Source organism: Rhinopithecus bieti, unplaced genomic scaffold, assembly GCF_001698545.2.
Source record: "Rhinopithecus bieti isolate Rb0 unplaced genomic scaffold, ASM169854v2 scaffold_68834, whole genome shotgun sequence".
In the NCBI taxonomy this organism is placed as follows: Eukaryota; Metazoa; Chordata; class Mammalia; order Primates; family Cercopithecidae; genus Rhinopithecus; species Rhinopithecus bieti.
In genome coordinates this window covers 645,191-669,249 of record NW_016826182.1, presented here as the reverse complement: position 1 = coordinate 669,249, position 24,059 = coordinate 645,191, and the positions used below count along the sequence as shown (strand labels likewise).

Sequence of the window (24,059 nt, the reverse complement as noted above, 5' to 3'; positions counted from 1 at the left end):
AAAGCAGGGAAGGGCCGGGCGCTGTGGCTCGCGCCTGTAATCCCAGCACTTTGGGAGGCCGAGGTGGGCGGATCACATGAGGTCGGGAGTTCAAGACCAGCCTGACCAACATGGAGAAACCCTGTCTCTACTAAAAATATAAAATTAGCCAGGGATGGTGGCACATGCCTGTAATCCCAGCTACTTGGGAGGCTGAGGCAGGAGAATCACTTGAATCCAGGAGGCGGAAGTTGCCTGGCAACAGGGAGAGACTCTGTCTCAAAAAAATAAAAATAAAATAGAAAAGCAGGGAAATCAAAACATGAATGAACAGTGAAAAGTAGAAGGTTAATGGACAGGACTACCCAATGGGGATAATAAATATTACCTGAGGGATATGGAAACCAGATAGATGGTGGTCAGTCTTTTTTTTTTTTTTTTTTTTTGAGATGGAGTCTCACACTGTTGCCCAGGCTGGAGTGCAGTGGCACGATCTCAGCTCACTACAACCTCCACCTCCCGGGTTCAAGCGATTCTCCTACCCCAGCCTCTCGAGTAGCTGGGACTACAGGCACGCACCACCACGTCCAGCTAACCTTTTGTATCTTCAGTAGAGACGGAGTTTCACTATGTTGGCCAGGCTGGTCTCAAACTCCTGACCTCGTGCTCCACCTGCCTCGGCCTCCCAAAGTGCTGGGATTACAGGTGTGAGCCACGACGCCCAGCCCAGTCTTTTAAAAATTTTCCAAGTATAGCAGTTACCAGTGAGGAGCAAATTTGTGGTTTAGGGTACACTTCTGAAGTGGGGAGTCTAAAAGCTGAGATGTCAAATATTAGACAGATTATCCATGTGTATGTAGCAATTACTAAGTATGATGATAGGAACTGTGGAAAGGTAGTAAGCCCAGGTACTAATGAAGAGGTATAACTAGGAGGTTAGTACAGATCTGGAGGGTGTAGTAGTCTGACAGCATTTATTTCAGAGGAGCTACAGTTTTTGAGTAAGGAGAAACAAACAGAGCAAATGGGAGAAAGGGTTCTACATGGGAGAGGAGTGGTAAAGATGTGGAGTGAAAATACATCATCACTTAAGAGGATTACAGGGAAACAGCGTTCCCAGGAACAGTCAGGTAGGGCAAGAAAGTAAAAGACATTTTATATTCAACTCTATGTCTCCATTTCGTGACAACAGACTATAAATTGTAGAAGGTAAAGTGGAAGCATTAGGGGACGGAGCACTGAAAGGCTGGAAGATTGCATCAGGTTAGGGTATGTACAAAACCAAATAGGGAAAAGTAATAATAAATGATCTGGGAATCTAGGACATTAAAACACCAACCAGCCAGGCACAGTGGCTCATGCCTGTAATCCCAGCACTTTGGGAGGCTGAGGCAGGTGGATCACTAGGTCAGGAGTTTGAGACCAGCCTGGCCAAGATGGTGAAACCCTGTCTCTACTAAAAATACCAAAATTAGCCAGGAGTGGTGGCAGGCACCTGTAATCCTAGCTACTCGGGAGGCTCAGGTAGGAGAATCGCTTGAACCTGGAAGGCAGAGGTTGCAGTGAGCCAAGATCGCACCACTGCACTCTAGCCTGGGTGACAGAGCAAGACTCTGTTTCAAAATAATAATAATAATAATAATAATAAATTAAAATAAAAAACCAACCAAAACAAATAAATGCCTTTTGTAAGTTTCAAGAGAGTAGCTCAGTATCTTTCCAATAAATTCCCTTTCTGTGTAAGTTAGCAACTAAAGAATCCTAATGCTAATTGCCTTCATGGACAGTGCCTTGCACACATCAGACAAGTCAAAAAAGGAATGTTTATTTACTGCATTTGTAAACCAAAAAGAATTTGAGACAGGTCTCAATCAATTTAGAGGTTTATTTGGCCAAGGTTAAAGACCATGGCCCATGATACAGTCTCAGGAAGTCCTGGGAACATGTACCCAAGATGGTTGGGATACAGTTTGGTTTTGTACATTTTAGAAAGACAGAAGTTACAGGCTAACACATAAATCTCTGTATGTAATATATACATTGATTTAGCCTGAAAAGGGAAGACATCTTGTAGGGAAGGGAGATGGGGGAGGCTTCCAGATCATAGGTGGATTCAAAGATTTCCTGACTGGCAATTGGTTGAAAGAGTTCAGCTCTGCCTCAACAGTTGAATACAGCATAAAGAAATGCTTGCCTTTAGGTCAGGTAGTTGTGGAAGTCAACGTTCTTGTCACGTAGATAAAGCCTCCAAGTAGCAGGCTTCAGAGAGAATAGCCAGTGAATGTCTCTTAACAGACCTTAAAAGGTGTCAGCCTCTCCTAAGGGATGGAGATTCTCTACAGAATGCAGATTTCACCCCACAAAACACAGCTTTGCAGGGCTATTTCAAATATGTCAAAAGAAATATATTTTGGGGAAAAATACTTTTATTTCCTTCAGGGTCTGCTATCTGTCATGTGATACTATACTAGAGTCAGGTTGGAAGTTGGTATCTTATTACTACAGAGTCTGTTTTGTTAGTCTTAAGATCTCTATTTTAATGTTACTGCTGGTCAGTTGTATCTAGACTCCACATGGAGAAGGGTATAATGAATCATGTCTTGACCCCTTCCCCTCTTCCCATCATGGCCTGAATTAATTTTCCAAGTTTCTTTGAGGTCTCCTTAGTTGAAAGGGGGGTCCATTAAGTTGGTTGAGGGGCTTAGAATTTTATTGTTGTTTTACTCATTCAATATATTTAAGTGCTATTTGGTCTGGAGTGATAAGAAAAATCTAAGAAAGGAATCTTAGGCATGTCAGCTATTCCTTTATCCCCTCCTCATTTCATTTCTTCCTTTCACAAAAGTCAAGATGTGAAAAACAGCACCAGTCATTGAGGTAGAAGTGAGCTGGCAGCCGGGGTGTTCTGAGGACATACAGGATTCACTGTATACCTGCCTGTGACCTCACAGTGACACTTTTGCAGGTGTGGAGAGTCCTGAGGCTTAAAATAACAAATGCCACACTCTCAACCCCAGGGTTTTGTGTCTAACTATGCCCCTCCCTCCTATAGTATTTCTCTAAAAGGAAAACGGCCCATATAGGGATGAATTCATATTAAATACAACTTTCTTTCAGATGAATGAATTTACCTGAATGAAGAATTCTGAGAATACTGTTTCTAACCATGAATTTATGTAGAAACAAGTATTGGCAATACAATTATAAAATTTCATAAATAATCCAACGGTAAGTATAGTACTATTCCCTAAAAACAGTAAGTATAGTACTATTCCCCATAGTAGAGCAAATCAAGACAAATTAATTTCAGCTGTCATGTATTAGACATAAAATTAAGTACCTAAAATACATAATTAATGCACACAAAAAATTATATTGTATCAGGCTTCAACATTAAGAAACATGCTTTAGGCTGGGCGTGGTGGCTCACGCCTGTAATCCCAACACTTTGGGAGGCCAAGGCAGGCAGATCATGGGGTCAAGAGATTGAGACCGTCCTGGCCAACATGGTAAAATCTCGTCTCTACTAAAACTACAAAAATTAGCTGGGTGTGGTGATGTACACCTGTAATCCCAGCTACTCAGGAGGCTGACGCAGGAGAAGTGCTTGAACCCGGGAGGTGGAGAATGCAGTGAGCCAAGACTGTGCCACTGCACTCCAGCCTGGCAACAGAGTGAGACTCCGTCTCAAAAAAAAAAACAAAAAAAAAGAAACATGCTTTATTAGCTTCAAGCAGAAGCAACTTGGTAATCTAAGCATATGGAATATCCCCAACATAGATGAAATTACGTTGTGTGAAAGAGAGAAGAGAAAATAAAAGGTAAACAATAGTATGGATTACAGTTCTTCAAAGCATTGAAAAAGGCACAAAGGAAAAGTAAAGACCTTCACTAGCACTACTAGGTGTAATACTATAAATATCATAATGCCTAGCACACCACAAATTGTCTTGTCACTTAAAAAATATGTTAAATTTAAAACAAATCAACTGAAGAGGGAATACATTGAACATAAACTCACTGAATAGCACTGGGAAACATATCAAAGAATATTTCCCAATTTGGAGAAAGATAAAAGAGGGTGACCTCTATAACACCAGAATGATCTATAGAATGTCAGAGATGGTCAAATCAGATCTATGGTAGATTCTATGTCTGGCCAACTGCTTTGCTCAGTGGCTACCCACTTCATGGCTACCCTTAATTGCTGATACCCATTGGCTGAGAAATAACATTTATTCCCATGACTGGCACTTCACCACTCACACTAAAATTACTCACACCAGGGATCACATGAACCAATCTGGAACTATTCCTTAAAGCTCAACATCTCTGGGCAGGGGGAGACAGGACAAAGACCTTAAGAGCTGATACCAAGCTACCTGGACAAATAGTACAGGAAAGGTTTTTCCCACAGCAAAATTTACTCATTCATTTTACAGTGTCAGGCATCACAACCCATTAAATGAGGATTACAACTTTAACTGAAACTAGAAAAAAATCAGTATCCAGGCTCAGTACCTTATATACAAAAATCTACTTTGTAATGATCATCTTTACTCAACGGCAGCAGTCCCCAACCTTTTTGGCATCAGAAACGGGTTTCGTGGAAGACAATTTTTTCATGGACCAGGGTGGGGGTGGGGGATCAGGGTGGCTTTGGGATGATTCAAGTGCATCACATTTATTGTACACTTTATTTCTATTATTATTACATTGTAATATATAATGAAATAATTATGCAACTCACCATAACGTAGAATCAACGGGAGCCCTAAGCTTGTTTTCCTGCAACTAGATGGTCCCATCTGGGGGTGATGGGAAACAGTGACAGATCATCAGGCATCAGATTCTCATAACGAGCACATGGCCTAAATCCCTCCCATGTGCAGTTCACAATAGGGTTCACACTCCTATGAGAATCTAATGCCAGAGCTGATCTGACAGGAGGCAGAACTCAGGTGGTAATGTGAGTGATGGGGAGTGGCTGTAAATACAGATGAAGCTTCACTCACTCACCTGCACTTCAACTCCCGCTGTGTGGCCCAGTTCCTAACGGGCCATGGACCGATGTGGGGGTTGGTGACCCCTGCTCCACAGAGAGACAAACTCAAGCGTCATGACTAGAGTTTGCAGATAAAGACTTACAAAAAGGTAAAGATGAAAAGACAATTAGAATTATTGTGACTTGTGGTTAGCTAAGATACTCAGTATCTGTTAGAATGTTAACTTGTTTTTGTTTTATTTCTGGAGAATAAAATAGTTGTCTTTTAAAATAGGACTAATATAATTAGTGTTCCTTCAACTTTCCCAAAACAAAAGGCAAGCAAACAAAAACAGAACTTTAAAACATGTAGGTGGTACATCAGTCCTTTGGCTGTAATACCTATTTTTTCCCCCTAACTGTGGCCCAGGCTGGAGTGTAGTGGCATGATCTCAGCTCACTGCAACCTCTGCCTCCTGGGTTCAAGTGATTCTGCTGCCTCAGCCTCCCAAATAGCTGGGATTACAGGTGCCCACCATCACGCCCGGTGGCGTAATTTTTGTATTTTTAGTAGAGATGGGGTTTTACCATGTTGGCCAAGCTGATTGCAAACTCCTGACCTCAAGTGATCTGCCTGCTTTGGCCTCCCAAAGTGCTGGGATTACAGTCATGAGCCACTGCACCCAGCCTTCTTGTTTGTTTGTTTTGGCTTATTTTTGACTGAGGTAAAATTTACATCAATGTCATGCACAGGCCTTAAACGTACAATTTAATGAGTTTCAATATATTTACTCTTATAATCTTCACTGCTCTCGCCACTCCAGAAAGTTTTCTTGTGCCTTTCTAGTCTCTATAGATGGAATCACATAATATGCTCTTTTGTATCTGGTTTCTTTCTCTCCACATTAATGTTTCCAAGATTCATCTGCTTTGCTTATATCAGTGGTTCTTTTTTTTAAAATAGCAGAGTAGTATTCCACTGTATGCATCTGCCACAATCTGCTTACATATATTCTGTTGATAGATATTTGGAGGTTTTCCCCATTTTTGACAACTGTGAATAAAGGTGTATGTAAACACAGAATCCTGTTCTGCTGTATAAATGCAATCATAACTAATCTTAAACTTGACAGCTTTCTGCCTAAATCAGGAGCCAAGAAAATGGACTAAATTACTTTTTCTTTTTTTTTTTTTTTTGAGACGGAGTCTCGCTCTGTCGCCCAGGCTGGAGTGCAGTGGCCGGATCTCAGCTCACTGCAAGCTCCGCCTCCCGGGTTCACGCCATTCTCCTGCCTCAGCCTCCGGAGTAGCTGGGACTACAGGCGCCCGCCACCTCGCCGGGCTAGTTTTTTGTATTTTTTTTAGTAGAGACGGGGTTTCACCGGGTTAGCCAGGATGGTCTAGATCTCCTGACCTCATGATCCGCCCATCTCGGCCTCCCAAAGTGCTGGGATTACAGGCTTGAGCCACCGCGCCCAGCCAAAATGGACTAAATTACTATCTACTTTCACAGTAAGTCAGCAAAAGGAGCCTCTGCTACAGAGCCCAGGCTGATGAGATGAGATCCACCCCAACCAGCCCACATCTTTGGCATGTGATACTCCACGGGCCACACCTTATGAGAAGAGACTCTCCCTAGAACATTTCAAACAGGCAATGTTTAGGATCGGTGGCAATAAACAGCACTCATTCTGTTCTGACCCTAATCTGGTGTCACCCTGCTTCTATTACACCCCAAAATACAGTATGTATATTTTAAAATCACACATACACACGGAGCGCTTTTGATTTACTTGCCCTTTGAATTGTCCTCCCACAGACCCCATCCAACCAATGTAGAGGCTTGTGCTAATTACCTAACTCTGGGCGTGTCATTCACCTCTAAGCCCTAATTTCCCAATATGTAAAATGGGATCATTTTGAATCTATCTTAGGGTTACTTTTGATTAATGCCTGTCACTTCTCCCACCAAATCACAAGCTTCAATTCAGACTGTGACTGTATATTTTGCTCAACCCTATACCTCCAATATCTAGCACAATGTTTGGTACTAGATAACAGATGTGGAATAAAGACATGAATACCAGAATTGCACTGCAGGCTTTTTGGCATAGTGCAAAACTGAAAACAACTCAAATGTTTATTAATAGGAAACTACTTACATAAGCTAATCCACATTTGTGCTGTATAATATTACACAGCCATTTTAAAAATGAGCTTAATCTTTCTGTTCTGATACATCCACTTTACTGAATGAGAAGGAAAAACATGTATTTTATTACACATGCACTGTATCATACACAGATGTCTGGAAATGTACACATCAAAATGTTAACAGTGACTACATCTGAACAGGACTAAAACTGGGAACAGACTTTCTTTCACTTTTATACAGTACCTTATATATTTCTCTATTGTTTCAGTATTCTTCAACAAGTATGCATTTCTTTTCTAATCAATTTTTTAAGGCTTTGATCAACTGCAGGTCCACATAAATTATTACAGGCTTTATTCTTAGTTCATATTTTATCAAAATATTTTTGTAGCCAGGTAACAGTGGCTCAACGCCTGTATCCGCACTTTGGGAGGCCCAAGGCTGGGGATTGCTTGAGGTCAGGGAGTTCGATGACCAGCCTGGCCAAGGTAGTTGAAACCCCGTCTCTACTAAAATACAAAATTGCCAGGCATGGTGGTGCGCCCTGAAATCCCAGCTACTCAGGAGGCTGAGCAGGAGATCACTTGAACCTGGGAGTGGAGGTTGCAGTGATCGAGATCACGCCACAGCACTCCCAGCCTGGGCGAGAGAGTGAGACTATGTCTCAAAATAAACAAATAAATAAAATAATAATAATAATAATAATTTTTGTAATGATCCCTGTAGCAATCCTGAGAGGAAGGTAAGACAAGAGATAGTACTAACCCAGTATCATTGATGAAAAGCTATAGGTAAATTGCCTGACATCACCAAGCAAAACAAATGACAGAACTGGGGCTAAGGAATGGCTCTTTTCTCTTAGTCCAATGCTGTTTTCGTTGGACATTACTGCCTCTCCAGGACAGGAAAGAAGGCTGCCTTGATCCGCTCAACATCTTAGTACTAAATGACTGAAAAGATTTAAACCTATTCCCACTGCTGACACTCCCAATCTCCGTAAGTCATTTGAGGGTACTACTGACCAATGGCCATAGGGACCCTTTTAAATAACCCCAGGGAAGAGGAGGTTACAAATCCTGACGCAAGCCCCTTCACTGTTAGACAATTCCTCATATTGAGCTGAAACCTATTTTTGTTACTTTGACTCCCTGGTCCAAGTTTGGCCATTTGGAATGGCACAAAACTTGAATATACTCTCCTTTTCTAGAGTATATTCAAGTATATGAAGAAAGCTATCATTTGTGTCCTTTTGAGAATGAGTGCTTTACCTATATAAACTTCCAATACAACATCTGTAATTATCCAACTTCTAATTGCACTGAAGTCCTAACAAACTGCTTGGCAGAGAAGGAAAAGGAAAACTATCATGTAGGACCCTTACCAAATCATAAAGTATTTAATACAAGCAGTCAATTGTTACTACAATCCTTTAAGGTAGGGGTGTCCAATCTTTTGGCTTCTCTGGGCCACACTGGAAGAACTGTCTTGGGCCACACATAAAATACACTAACACTAATGACAACTGATGAGCTCTAAAACAAACAAACAAACAAACAAACAAACAAAAAAACAACAAACTCGTAATGTTTTAAGAAAGTTTACGAACTTGTGTTGGGTTGCATTCAAAGCTGCCCTGCGCCATGTGTTGGACAAGCTTGCTTTATGGGGAGTTACAGAGAACGGGCATTTTTTATCACTCCTTTGTTAGATGTCACCAAATCAAATAGCTTTGCAGTGTAAAGAATAGGCACGAAGTTGGGGTCAGATGCTTCTGACCAAGTCTTGGCTTTAGATGGCTACTCATAGCAGATGCAAGAATCTGTTATGATTACAGACAATTATTAGCTATTCATTACACAGACGAACAGTCAACCTAATGATTTTTCCTCAGTAAAATATTTTGTGTTGTTTTTGTCAGAACCTTCAATAACAAAGTGGCCTGGTCGTCCTCCTGATTAACAAATGAGACTTTTCATAACTTAAAAGAGAGAAAGGAATTAAAGATAAAAAGATAAAAATGGTCAATTGCAACTTAGTGACTGAACCTGAGACCCAGGAAAACATTTAGGACGAGAATGACATAGTGATTAGATAACACCAACAAAATGCACAATGAAAAGTACAAGTAGGAGAAGCCTAGGAATAGCTACACTATAGTTAAAACTGCTTTTTACGAAAACAGTCATGAAAAACAATCAAAAGCAAATGTTTGTGCACAGCCTTATAGTAAGAATACAAAAGAGGCAGACATCTATTTGGAATAGTGCAGCTTTTTATTTTTATTCGGGTGTACCTATTGATAATAGGAGCAAACTTGGGAAAGTCTTCTCAAATGTTGCTTCAGGTTTTCATTCTCAAAAACCTCTCAACCCAAGTGGGGGAAAGGAGAGCACTCAATTTAAAATATTCTTTCTTATTCTCCCTTACTGACCTGTGTTGCCCTTCACCAATATTTATAATTGGTATTTATTTATCTTTCTGCTTACTTTTTGCCCATATCACCTAGAAACTATAAGCTCCGTGAAGGCAGAGTCAGCTCTTTCGAACACAGTATACCTATGAACACAGGGCCTTGCACAGGGAAGGTGCTTATTAAATATTTGTAGAATAAGCAAAGAAAGAAAGAGGAAAGGAAAAGAAAGGAGACCACAGGTTACCAAAAACAGATTACTTTGCTTTCCCAATCAATGTTGGGAAATTAATCACTTATTGAACACTTACTATGACCTAGGCCATTTATGCATATCACATAGTTTAGCCTCCCAACAATCCTGACAGCTTTGTCATTTGAGACCAAAGTAAGGCTCAGATAAACTAAATATTATATAACTCACTCAAGCCACACACCTAGTAAATTTGAGCTTCATAACCTATGTGAATATTGGGTTTACCTGAGTGATGCTGGCCCCTAATATGCCCCTGTCGTCAATGATTTTCTCTCCATACAGCCATGGAGACAGGGAGAGAGATTCACAGCAAACAGCAAATTAGTAGTTGTTTTTGTTTTTTGAGACGGAGTCTCGCTCTGTCGCCCAGGAGTACAGTGATGTGATCTCAGCTCACTGCAACCACCGCCTCCAGGGTTCAAGCGATTCTCCTGCCTCAGCCTCCTAAGTAGCTGGGATTACCGGCGCCCGGCAAATTTTTGTATTTTTAGTAGATTCGGGGTTTCGCCATGTTGGCCAGGTTGTTCTCGAACTCCTGATCTCAGGTGATCCGCCCACCACCTCGGCCTCCCAAAGTGCTGAGATTACAGGCGCCCGCCACCACGCCCAGCTAGTTTTTGTATTTTTAGTAGAGACGGGGTTTTGCCATGTTGGCCAGGTTGGTGTCAAACTCCTGACCTCAGGTGATCCACCCGCCTGGGTCTCCCAAAGTGTGGGATTACAGCACTTTAACCCAAGACACCCAGCCTGCAAATTAGTACTTATATACAACCCAAGTCCTCTGGCTATCTAGTCTGAATTTTTTCCAGTTTACAGAAGTCCTGCTAAACAGCAAAACAAGTATTTTTACATTAACCAAATATTTTTATCTTCAAAACAATTGTTACAAAACAGAAATTTCCCTCTATACTAGTGAGAACAGCCTAAGACCACTTAATCATTCACATTTCCCCTGTGGGCTTGGGGTTTTTGGGAAAAAAAATCGTAGCTGAATAAACTTGGTGTAAAGTTTGAGAGAGACACTCATGCCACAATCCTCGTTTCCCTCTGCTAATGTGATCCAGATAGGAACGTTGAAAGACGTAACTGCCCCATTTGCACCTTAGATTTGATTAGGGTCCTGTTCACTCTGTGCAATTAGTTAAGTGTGCTGACCATCAAATATTTACCAGGAGACATGTCCAGGTCAAAGAAAGGGCGTGAGAATAACATTTTATAAAGAGTTGCGCTGCAGCCAAGACTAACTCTGGGCTGCGGTCCACACTCGCCCCAGTCGACTCCTCTCATTTCCTCTCTCCCCTCTCCAGTGAACCATTCCTTCCTGGAGTCAGAGACGGTGCAACAGGCAGGTTCCTACCTTGGTCTGCACACTCTTATCGAACTTGTCATTTTTGAAGCTAAACGTATTCTGGTGCTTCTGAGGTCTGGAACGAGCCACGTTGCCTTTCTGGGAGCTCATCGCCGAAATCAAAGCCACCCCTCGCCGTGAGCAGGCAAAACGATGAAGGGAAAACCAACGAACTACTCCCAGGAATTGACGCTTCTGTCAATGACCCGGAAGAAACTAATGCACCCTTTCCGCCCCGGCTCCGGGTCGGCCCACGTGACTCTTCTGGGAGGTCAAAGAGCATAGCTCTGCCCTCCCTGCTGTTAGGCCAGGCCACTCCACGCGGCGCAGCCCGGACCCCTCCTGCTTCGCGCAGCCTCTTTCTCAAGTCCCGCTTTCTTCGAAATTCCCCCATTGGCCCGAATGTGGTAGTCCATCAAGGCAAAGGGGAGGGGAACCTTTGCTCCTATTGGTTCTTCTTTTCCGCAATCCCCGCCTCCTGCCGAGCGAGCTCAGCCTCTCCTGGAGCCCAGAGCGCCTCCGACCCTGCTGGGCGGCCTGTGATTGGTGGCAATGAGGCGAGGCTGGGCTCCGTCTCTCCCCCCGCCCGCTCGCAGGCTGGAGCCGGGGTCAGCTTTGGCACCTTCCTCCAGTCAGTGGCCAACTCCTGGCTCAGTGAGCATTCTGCTCGTTCCCTCGGTTCCCCTCCAGTCTCCCGCCCGCTACCGGAGTAAGCCCCGCGCCTGGCAGGCTGAGGAGGAGCAAAGAAAGCAGAATTAAAGAGAAGGAAGACCTGGCCGGGTCTGGGTGGTGTCTGCGGTGCCAGAAAGGGAGGCGGTGGCGGCGGCGGCGGCTGGGACCACGGCCGCGCGGGACGTGAGGCCCGAGAGCAGCCGACGGCAGCTGCGGCCGCTCCAGCGCCCCGCACCGGGGCCGTTAGTCAGCAGAACGCGAGCTCTTGTGGAGGAGCAGGGCCGGCGCGAGGCGAGACTCGGGAGCGCGAGCGGGGCCCCTCGGGCGCCACCGTCCTTCTTCGTCCCGGAGCCGGGGGCTGCAGCCCTGGTCCCCGCTCGTCTGCCTGGCCCGTCTGCAGGCGGAGAGAGTCCGACGGCGCCCGGAGCGCGGATCTCGCCTTGTGGAGCACAGCGCGTCGGCTGCGGTTCTCTCCCGACCACTTCTGCCCGGCGCTTCGGCCCGGGCCGCTCAGGTGCAGGTGCGTGCGGCCTCGGGGCTTGGGGACGCCGCAGCCCGGCTCGGGGAGGGGGCGCTAGGCCGGGAGCCGCAGCGCGGGAGGGACGAGCCCGGGCCGGCGGGGGGAGGGGAGCGGGAAGCGTCTTTGTTGTTGGCGACCAGGATCCCTCTCAGCGCAGGGGAAAGGCGGGGAAGCCACTCCTGATCGGGTCTGTGATTTTGAGAAGACACTGGTGGTTGCGTGAAGGGGAGCGGTAGGACAGTCCCTGCGGTCCGTGGAGCTGCCGGAGTCAGGGGGCGGGGGAGGGAGGATCGACCGACGCTCTAAGAAGGTCTTTGGTCCTTCTCACAGAAGAGAAGGGTTCCATTTCATTTCCTTTGCTTTTCTCTCAGTGGATGAAAAGATGAGGTCAGGTTCCCATTCCCCTCCCTGGCGCACTGAGAGATTCGCGGGTGCCTAAAAGCTTTCTCCTGAATGTCCTTATAGCTCTGTCAGGCGCGATTTTAGATTGAATCTGCACGGGGCTTGGCGATTTGTGTATTCAGGTGGGGCTGTCGTAGGGTTCTTTTTCTTTAGATGGTTGGACTTTAATCTTACCTGTTTTCGAACTCTTAAGGTAGGCTTATCAGGAATCGTTTTTGAATTGGAAAATTTAAAGGTTTTGTTTGGGATTTTTTTTTAACCCCGAAACAAAGTTATGTCAAATTAGGTTGTACTGTGTGGGGTCTTTCGTAAAGGAAAGAGTGTATTTAACCTGGGGTTTTTGTTTAAAAAAAAAAAGTTCAGATCTTTGATCCTTGGTGAGACTTCTGCCAATGCCAGAAGAGAATTTTCTGTAAATGACGCTTTAAGTCAGGGTGAGGGAGATTTGGTAAGCAAAAGGATGAATAACGGAATACAGAGAGGGTGACCTTTAAATTTCCCTGTTTATGAACTGTGTTCTGGCTTAATACTTTTTGTGATATATGGTGCTTGATCCACAGATGATTCATTGGAATTTTTTTATGCCTCTAATAAATCTTTGTAGATCTTGTGCCAACATATGAAACTATAATACCTCATGAGTCGGAGTAGAAAGTCAGATACATGTTGTAATGTTAATCTGTTTAGATTAACAGGGAAATTTACATTGAAATGAACTTTTTTCCATAGTTTCCCTACATATGTTTATAGCATGAATTTCAGTTGGGTGACATCTAATGATAGCCAGAATTTTGAAAATTCTCATGATTGCTAGTATTCTAATTTGAGACTGCCCAACTTGTTGTAAAGTTTTTATTTGGAGAATAGGGGTCGTGTTACTTAAGGAACAGCAGAGGTAAAAATCTCTGTTGTGCAGTAATTGTCATATCATTTGAAATCCAGGAGGAAATGAATGGCACCTTCACCTATATTTTGACCTCTCTTTTCGCCTACTCTATATTAATAAGGTTAATTGGCAAGGACAGGATTAGATTTTTAGCAGGCTAGGCAGTTTTAATTTTGTCCCTTAGTGTGCAGTACTTCAGTTGATGAGTAGCTTGTTTCCTTGAGTATCTTTGCCCATTTTGAAATGTTTATGAAATGACTGCTGACAAAGAATTTTCTGTTTCCTGGGACAAACAAAATCACCAAAAAACATGATGAAAAAAATAATGTTTTTAGTAGCTTAATGAACACAGAAGAATTAAGCAATTAGTGTCTGTTCCAAGTTTCACTGAATTGGTCTACAACTCCAGGCACGCTATCCCACATCTGAGTAAGTTTTCTCCATCTGTAATATAGGGCTAATAAAATGTGCCACCTGCTCACTTTATAAAAAAGGTCAGTGAGAACCATATAGGCATCAGTTACTCTGGTTATGTGACCGTTGATATACGTTAAATGAGAATACTTTTTAATGCATTGCTCTTATTTTGTTTTGATATTGTGAATTTCAGTCCTTTGATGAACAGTTAGCATAAAGATAGGTAGAATGACTGTCCCTATGCCATTATTTAAGAATTAAAATTTCTTCCATATTAAGATTGGTGTTAAGATTTTTAGAAGCAGTGATGACAAGAAAATAGAGTATATTTTATTGGTTGGTTTATTTGCAGGTAGATTTTACTTCGAATTTTTCCAAAGTTTTGCTCTTAATTCTGAAAATTATTCCTACCCTTCCTACTGTTTAAAATTTCACACATACATTGCCCCATTTGCCTGTCCAGTTGGAGAGAGAAAGTGAGTTTGTGGCTTTTTTTTTTTTTTTGAGACGGAGTTTTGCTCTTGTTGCCCAGGCTGGAGTGCAATGGCGTGATCTTGGCTCTCTGCAACCTCTGCTTCCTGGATTCAAATGATTCTCCTGCCTTAGCCTCCCGAGTAGCTGGGATTACAGGCACCCGCCACCACACCCGGCTAATTTTTGTATTTTTAGTGGAGACGGGGTTTCGCCACGTTGGCCAGTCTGGTCTTGAACTCCTGACCTCAGGTGATCCACCCGCCTTGGCCTCCCAAAGTGCTGGGTTTACAGGTGTGAGCCACCGCACCTGGCCATTTGTGGAATTTTTACAGATGAAATAAATAAAGCCCAGATAAGTTAATTATTTCAATTGCCTAAAGCTAAGCAATTAGTAAGAAGTAGAATTGAGGCTTAAACCTGGGTCTTCTCTAGTCCTGAATCCTTTGCTTTGGAGCAGTGTTTTCCAAACACCTTTTCATGCCTAAGAGTTTTGTCCTAGTGAAATGAGAACTAACATAGCAATATAAATGTTGGTGCCATACAATATAATGAATATCCATGTACCCATCACCCAGTTAAACAAAACTACCAATTAAAACGAAGTGTCTGGCCGGGCTCGATGGCTCACACCTGTAATCCCAGCATTTTGGGAGGCCGAGGTGGGCAGATCACCTGAGGTCGGGAGTTCGAGACCAGCCTGACCAACATGAAGAAACCCCGTCTCTACTAAAAATACAAAATTAGCCAGGCATGGTGGCGCATGCCTGTAATCCCAGCTACTCGGGAGGCTGAGGCAGGAGAATCGCTAGAACCCAGGAGGCAGAAGTTGTGGTGAGCCAAGATCGCACCATTGCACTCCAGCCTGGGCAACAAGAGCAAAACTCTTTCTGAGGAAAACGAACAAACAAAAACAAAAATAATAAAGTGTCCTTGGTATGCTGTATCTCTCTTAAATGCTATTCCCTTTTCCCCCCACATGTAACCAGTGACCCAAAGTTGACATGCATCCTTCCTATATCCACGTTTGTGCTTAACTACGTACCTTTACCTATGAACATTATATATATAGTTTTATTTTGATTGTCTTAAGACTATTTAAATACAGATATCTTTCTTTAGCTTGCTTTCTTCACACAACTTGGCCAAGATTTATCTATGTTTATTCAGGTTGCTCTAGTTTATTTACTTTTACTGTTAGGTGGTATGTGCTGTGTTATATAACTATGTCAGGTTTCTGTTGATGGTCATTTTTGTTGTTTCCACTTGTTTGCTATTAAACAGTGTTATAAGGAATATTCCTGTGTATGTTAGGTATCTGTTGTGTAAGACTTCTAGGGCAGTGGTCCTTGACCCTAACTATATCCCATGTTCTTAGAAAATATTTTATAGTTCCTTCAATACTATCCTAAAATGAACTTCATAATAATCTATATTCATACTTTAAAGAAAGCAATGGCCTTAATAAAATAAGAAAAATTTGTAATAAAGTAATGTGTGTTTCACTTTGTAAATGCTTGAGCTCAAGACTACATTCAAGATTAGCTACCAAGTGTAATGGTGGACCAGCAACATCTGAATCACTTGGGAGCTTGTTGGAAATGCAGAGCGTCAGACTTTAACCTACTGATGCAAATGCTGTTTTTTTTTTTGTTTGTTTGTTTTGTTTTTAAATAATGTAAGAGACAGAATCTCTGGAGTCATACAACTCACTGTAACCTCAAACTCCTGGGCTCAAGGGATCCTCCCACTTCAGCCTCCTGAGTATCTGGGACTACAGGTATGCACCATCACGCCTGGATATTTTTACATTTTTTACAGAGGCAGGGTCTTGCTGTATTGCACAGGCTGATCTTGAACTCCTGGCCTCAAGTGATCCTCCCTCCTCAGTATCCCAAAGCACTAGGACATTGGGATTACAGACATGAGCCACTGTGCCTGGCCAGATGCTGTATTTTATCAAGATTCCCAGGTGATGTATGTACGCACTGAAATATAAGAAGCGCTGCTAAAAGAAATAGTAGTAATTAGACACTTTGTACCAATGGGTGGTGTCTCCATCAATACAACAGCTGCAGATTATGACAGGTATGTTGAGTTAGCCATTCAAGTACCAATGCTGAGACTGTCATTGGTGGAAAATGATTTTCTGAAATGACAAACTATCCTCAGAAAAGTTTAAACAGAAATAAAAGTGCAATCTTACCTCTTTACACAATGGTTGCACTGATAACAAATCTTCATCTTTGTTAAAACTACACAAATAAACTTGGTATTAAATCCTGTTTAGAATTATCTGGCATTAGTGAGTTTTTTTTCCTCTTTCTGTTCCCCTCTATGAATGTCCAACAGAATATTCAAGTCATGAGGCATGGAGCAGCTTTCTTGCTTTCTTGCTTTCTTTCTTTCTTTCCTTTCTTTCTTTTCTTTCTTTCTTTCTCTTTCCCTTCCTTCCTTCCCTCCCTCCCTCCCTCCCTCCCTCCTTCCTTCCTTCCTTCCTTTCTTTCTTTCGACAGATTCTCACTCTGTCACCCAGGCTGGAGCGTACTGGCATGATCACTGCCCACTGAACCCTCGACCGCCACAAACTCAAACAATCCTCCCACCTCGGCCTCCCGAGTAGCTGGGACTACAGGCATGTGCCACCACACCCATCTAATTTTTGTATCTTTTTTGTACAGACGAGGGTTTCACCATGTTGGCCAGGCGGGTCTTGAAGTGAGCGCAAGTGATCTGCCTACCGTGGCACCGCACCCCGCCCCCTGCCTCCCAAAAGTTCTGGGATTACAGGTGTGAGCCACTGCGCCCAATCTGAGCAGCACTTTCTTTGTGCAAGAAAAGTGCCTCGCATTCCTTGCCTGTGTTTAGTAGTGCCCCTCATTCAATGTAGCAGCCAAAAGCTGTCATTGAGAAAGATTGCCCTGGTTTATAAATCTGGTAGTAGATTGCTAGACCATAGGGTATAAATATCTTCAACTTCATTAGATAACTGTCAGTTTTCTCTACAAAGTACACCTTCCAGTCCATAATGCATGAGAGAGGGTCTTCTTGTTTGCATTCCAGATATTTTAGAAGGTACAAAAATATTAGTAGTAATATTTTATTAATTTTTGCCATTTTGGGGCGTATGAAATGGTACCTCATTGTAGTTTTATTTGTATCTTTTAAAATGTATTCTTTGTAATAATATTTGGTAAGCATTAAAATATCTTCCAGCCTGGTCAACGTGGTGAAACCCCATCTCTACTAAAATACCAAAATTAACCGGGTGTAGTGGTGGGCTTCTGTAATCCCAGCTACTCAGGAGGCTGAGACAGGAGAATTGCTTGAACCCGGGAGGCAGAGGTTGCAGTGAGCCAAGGTCGTGCCACCACACTCCATCCTGGGGGACAGAACCAGACTCCATCTCAAAAAAAAAAAAATCTTCTTCCATTCTTTAGCATGCATTTTCACTTAAATATGTTGTCTTTTAATGACTAGAAGTTTTTTTTAATTTTAATATCAAATGTATTATTCTTTTAAAGCCTTCTCTATACTGGGGTTATAAAATTCTTTCAGAGCATCTTTTAAGAGTTTTCACATTTAGATCTTAAATTCATGTTGAGCTGTTTTTATATAATGAGGTGCTCATGGATCTAAATTTACTTAATCAAAATAACTGCCCTTTATTCTGAAATTAGGTAATTTTTTATGTTAAGATGTTCTGATGAAATTACAGTGATAGTAATTGTTTTTAGTTCTTAACATCCCTTTGTTGCAGAATTACAATTTGACATCTCTTTCATTCCAACTTTTCTCTTTTTTACTTTACCTGTTTTTTGAAATCCCTAAGGTTTAGCAATTACTACTTTAGTGTACTCTGATTCTTATGTTTCATCCGTGTCTCACATTTAGCCACTATAGCATCATCAGATGTGAGTAGACACTCTTAAATACTGATCATTGATCCTCATCTGCATCTTCCACATTTCAGAGTTTGCTTGAAATGTCTTTTCATCACCTTTTATTATGGCTAGGATTTTTAAAATGATACTAATGACCCTACCTTTTTTTTTTTAACAGAATAGAATTTCAGACTAAATTTAAATGTTATTTGAATATAAATTTGTCTCAGATATAGGGTCAAACTTCTTTGTTTTCCTAGTAATTAAAAGTGAGAATGATTAAACAAGTTCTTGCATACAGCTAAAGCTGAAAACAGGAAAGGAAAATTGGGCCAGTGTCCACTGGGTACCAGTCACTATTCTGGGGATGGGAGTAGGGGAATGACATCTATGAGCAAAACAAGCAAAGATCCCTAACTTCCTGGAGCTTATCACCTACCAGAGGGCCACTGATAATATGCACAACAAATAAAATAATATATTAGAAGGTGATAACTGCTTTGGAATAAAAGAAAACATAGAGAGGGGTAAGGTGGACCAAAGGAGTTAGTTGAACCTGTTAAATAGGGTGTTTAGGGTAGGCCTCATTGAGAAGAGGAGAATGAGCAGAGAAATGCAGTCAGTGAGAGTATTAGCAATGCAGATATTAGCAAAATACTGGAAGAGTGGACAGAATATGGTCTCTAAGTGAAACCTGTGTTCCTGGCTCTCCCCACCTTTAAGCTGTGTGAACTTGACATGCTAATTAACCTGATTTCTTGATTTCTTCATGATAACCTGAGAAAAGTATTATTAAGATTAAAAGATATAACAAGTAAAAGTGCCTACTTCCCGCCCCCCACCTTGTTCTCATAGCACTCTGTATTTTCATAGCATTTATTACGGTCTATAATTATCTGTGTCATTATTTGATAAATATTTATCTCACTCATTCTAAAACATTGATGGAAAGAACCAGTCATTGCAGTAAATCTATTTTGTTAACATACAGTCATTTTTAGACAAACCGTAAACCTTTTTTCATGTGAAAATCATCTCATGCAGATTTATTGAGAAAGTGTTTTGTACTTATAGAATGTCTTTATGCTAGAACTTCAGATTGTATTACAGGTATTAGCCCATTAATTACCACATGTCATCTTTGTGATGAAGGTAATGGATGTGTATCATCTTGGAGTTGAAGGAACTGAGGTTGCTAATGGCATAGAGACCTAGGAAATCAGAGAATTTGGATCAAATCTGATTACATTTGATTATATTCCCTCCCTCCCTCCCTCTCTCTCTCTCTCTCTCTCTTTCTTTCTTTCACTAGTGTTAAAATGGACTCTCTAAAGTATAAAAGCAATAATACATAGATTATTGGAAAACCACTAGCAAACAAGCAATTAATATTTTAGTTATGACCTTACTTTCAGTTTTTTCCCCATGAGAAGCTTCTTATAGTGTCTGAGGTGATGTTCGAATTCTATGCATGTAGCAAACCCATGTATCCCATAAATAGATAAAATATTATCTATCAGTGAAAAAAAAGGATGGCAATAATTAGAGGCCTTTATACTTAAAAATACTGTATATTGATAAATACTTTTTAAAATTATGGCTTATCAGAGTATTTAAGATTTATGTTGAGGATGTAGTCACATTAAAAGGGTAGGATTTAGAAATGCATAGCATAGGCCTAATGTAGATCAGAGTGAAGAAAGGGGGTTGAAATAACTTCATTTACTTGGTGCAGCCGAGTCTCCACTCCAATCCCAAGAAACTTGAAGTAAAGCAAGTGCCTCCAGGAACAAAAATAAAAGACATTGTCAATCATGTCAAACTTGTTTGGCTTCTGAATTTAGATTTTTTTTTTAAGTTTGTTTTGAAAATGAAAATCAATGGAAATAATTCATATAATAAACTTTTCCCAAAAATGTCATTTGCAGATTGTCCTAGATATTTTGTTTCTGATTACTATCCTGCCTAGTGTGCTGATAATTTTTCACTGTAGCTCTGTGGACCCAATCCCTGAAAGTAATGATTATTCTCTGCACATCAGTTATTAGCAAAGAAAATGTCATTTAGTAACTTGTATTGGCAAGCCTACATCTGAAATACTACAAGTTACATTTTGTTCAGAGCTTTTTAACAGACCTCATTGTCGCTTTTATTAATCAAAGAGTTAGGGGCTGATCAGGGTCCCTTTACAACTAATTGGTAACAACCTGCTACAGACTTCTTTGTTCCTTCTCCAGTTCTACTGCTTCATTTGACTAGCCTGAAAAAAAAAAAAACTGAAAGGGTGGGGGTGGGGTGGAAGGTAGGGGTAATGAGATAATAGCCAGAAGCAGGACTTTACATATATAAAGGGTGTTCTGATACAAACCACTAGGGTAATGGCTTTCCATTTTTCGTTAGATTCTATAAAAAAATACATTTTGCTTTACAACCTAATTCATACATATGTACCCAGAAACCAAAATAAGTATCACTAAAGAGATTATCTAAATTAATCAGCATGTGCACCGGTCAAGGGAGACTGTTTTTGCCAGAGGCTTAAAAGCTAGTAAAAGTTGTTTCATTTATTTGAAGGAGGAATGATGAGTTGGGGAAATTTTATCAACAAAGAAGGAACAATATGTGATAAGGCACAGAAGCAAAAAAGAACCTCTCTTAGTGAGGAACAGCATGTTAAATAGAAAATTGAATAAGAAAATGCTCAGAAATAAGGCTAGAGACCAAGGAGGGTGGGGGAATAATGTATCGCATGCCAGAGAATTTAGACTTATTTAAGAGAGCTTGAAAGTCCCATTGGAACATTTTAAACAGGAAGGTGACATCAACTGGTGGCAATGTAGAGCATGGATTAGAGGGGTATGAAATAGATATTAGTGAGTGATTTTATAACATTGATTGAAAAGTGGTTGAGCTAAAAATGAGGCTAAGAGGTTTGCAGAGAGGTCCATAGGAAGTAGACCTTAATTGAATGAGAGGAATGAAGAGGGGGATGGGGAAAGAGTGAAATGCAGATGGAGATATTTCAGAGTCTAGAGTTTAAGGGGAAGACCTGAAACCTTAGAGATTTAGATTTTTAGATCTAGGTAACATTGTAGTATAAAGGGTAGTTAAAGCAGTAGGTTTAGGTGAGATAAAAAGAGGAAGACAAAAGACCAATCTATAAAAATAAATAAATAGGTTAAAAAAGAGTTTGAAGAAACCATCAGAGAAACCAAGATTGAAGGTTAATTTCAAGAAGGAAGGAAAGGACAATGATGTTAAATGCTATAAAGTGATCCTGTATAAGTTGAAGATTGAAAAATACCTGTTATACTTCGAAATTGTTAAGAGGTTGTCAGTGATCCTACAAGTTGATGAGAGATGTTATATTACAATTCATTTTGGGCCTGACAGGGAATATTGGTAAGTGAGAAGTAAAGAGGTTTGATTCTGAAAAAATGATTCAGGTACGGTAAGAAGAATCTAGATACAGATACATGCAAAAAAATTTTAAGCATGTGCGTGAACTCTGATGTGGAAACAGCTTCATGCTTTCAAGAGACTGAAAAATGGTGAGTGAGAGAGGCTGTAACCCTAGTGATGAGGTGGGGATAGTATCAAGATATGGTTGGAGGGGTAAGAAAAAGCCACTTGACACAAGGTGTTTAAGGACCTGTGGAAAAGTTTGATTTTTTCTTTTTTCTTTTTTTTTTTTTTTTTGAGATGGAGTCTCGCTCTGTTGCCCAGACTGGAGTGCAGTGGCACAATCTTGGCTCACTGCAGCCTCAGCCTCATGAATTCAAGCGATTCTACCACATCAGCCTCCCAAGTAATCCTGGGATTATAGGCACACCCCATTACGCCTGGCTAATTTTTATATTTTTAGTGGAGACAGGATTTCACCCTTTTGGCCAGGCTGGTCTCGAACTCCTGTCTGCCTCAACCTCCCAAAGTGCTGGGATTACAGGCATGACCTTGATTTTTTTACAAGTAGAGAGAGAAGACATCAAGGAGTTTTTAAGCAGGAAATCACCTTGTAGGCCATCTAGAAAAGAAATTGTAGATTAGGAGAACATATGAATGGAAGAAATTCACATTTACTCAAATATTTTTCTTTGTGTTTACTTGCACATTTTGAGTTGTTCTTTCTGGTGTGTTATTCTATGTAACCCTGCTTTGTCCTTTCATTTCCTCATAGTGAGAGACTAGTACAAAAAGGATAGAAAAGGCAATCTTAATAAATTCAGAGAATTACATTTGTTCTTAATTATAATTAAAGATGACATAAATTGACTTTTCAATTGAACTGTCTTTTTTGGGATTTAGACTTTTTTTTTTTTTGAGACGGAGTCTCGCTGTGTCACCCAGGCTGGAGTGCAATGGCACGGTATCTCGGCTCACTGCAAGCTCCGCCTCCCGGATTCATGCCATTCTCCTGCCTTAGCCTCCCGAGTAGCTGGGACTACAGGCACCCACCACCATGCCCGGCTAATTTTTTGTGTGTGTTTTTTTTAGTAGAGAAGGGGTTTTGCCATGGTAGCCAGGATGGTCTCGATCTCCTGACCCCGTGATCCACCCACCTCGGCCTCCCAAATTGCTGGGATTACAGGCCTGAGCCACTGCACCCGGCCTAGACTTTTAAGATATTAAAGTCAATGAAAATTTCCTGCCTATCTGGTACTATTCTGGCTTGTTTTTAGTAAGGCTCCTAAAGAATTTACTCTTCTTTTAGAAATGTCATTTAGAGAATTTTAAAAATATTCTCAGTATTTTAATGAAATGTAGAATTAAAGATTTTTTGTGTTTTTTTTTTGTTTGTTTGTTTTTCCTGTAAGGACAAGGCAGGAAGAGAGCCATATTTAGTTGCATAAAGATGATGTTAACATAGGATATGATATCCCCAAAATAGGCAGTTTACAGAGAAGAGGGAAGATTTAGTATAATTTTGCCAGAGAAGCTCTATGTCTCATAGTGCATTATTTTCACATTAAAATTGAGGCAATAGGGGGCATAGAGCTCTTTTAAATAGAGTTATAGCCAGTACCTTCATTTTCCAACTCTTGGGCTAGTGCTCCTTCCACAATTCCTATATTTCCTACAGATCCAAGTAATGTTGTCAAAGATATATTTAACTCATCTAATAACAGGGTCCATGAGATCCCTGCCTAAAATGGTATGCAAGACCATGTAGTAACCTAATGTGCGACGTTTGTAAGGGTGAGCAAACCACCCGTCTTAAATGCCTGCTTTCTTCCTTATTACGAAGAAGTATTTACACCAGAGATACCCTAGACGTATAGACTACCAAATAAAAACTACAGGCCCAGCCTATGAGATTCATCTCTAAGAATTTGCCTCAATGTTTTACAGACATCTTCATCTTCTGCTTTCCTCCATCCCACTCTTCCCCAGTTGCATTACTTGACATACAACTTTGGAAACGTTGTTCTCTGTCAGCTTTGGCTAAAATACTTTTCAGACCGACCCTAGGACATTTCTTTAAAATAAAAAACGAAAACAGTATTTGCTTGTATTCTTGCTACGCAGCTCTCTCTCTTTTTTTTTTTTTTGAGAGTCTTGCTCTGTTGCCCAGGTTGGAGTGCAGTGGTGCAATCTTGGCTCACTGCAGCCTCTGTCTTCCCGGTTCAAGCTTTTCTCATGTCTCAGCCTCTTGAGTAGCTGGGATTACAGGCACG

General features: G+C 41.3%; 2 protein-coding genes across 6 annotated transcripts in view; one reads left to right on the top strand and one right to left on the bottom strand.

Moving 5' to 3' along the window:
- CUNH9orf85 (chromosome unknown C9orf85 homolog) overlaps positions 1–11,684 on the bottom strand; it is a 64,293-nt gene extending 52,609 nt beyond the window's left edge. The window contains exon 1 of the mRNA XM_017863337.1: positions 11,142–11,684. Within this exon, the coding sequence (XP_017718826.1) occupies positions 11,142–11,243 (102 nt within the window). The 5' untranslated portion in view covers positions 11,244–11,684. The remainder of the gene's footprint in view (positions 1–11,141) is intronic.
- A 26-nt stretch (positions 11,685–11,710) lies between these two features.
- Positions 11,711–24,059, top strand: part of ABHD17B (abhydrolase domain containing 17B, depalmitoylase) — a 51,029-nt gene continuing 38,680 nt past the window's right edge. For 2 of the 5 annotated variants that reach the window (XM_017863331.1, XM_017863336.1), the window contains exon 1: positions 11,711–12,324. The gene's annotated coding sequence lies outside the window, so the exon portion shown is untranslated. Of the gene's footprint in view, positions 12,325–12,442; positions 12,512–24,059 lie in introns of those variants that run through there. The other 3 variants (XM_017863332.1, XM_017863335.1, XM_017863334.1) reach the window with 3 other exon arrangements.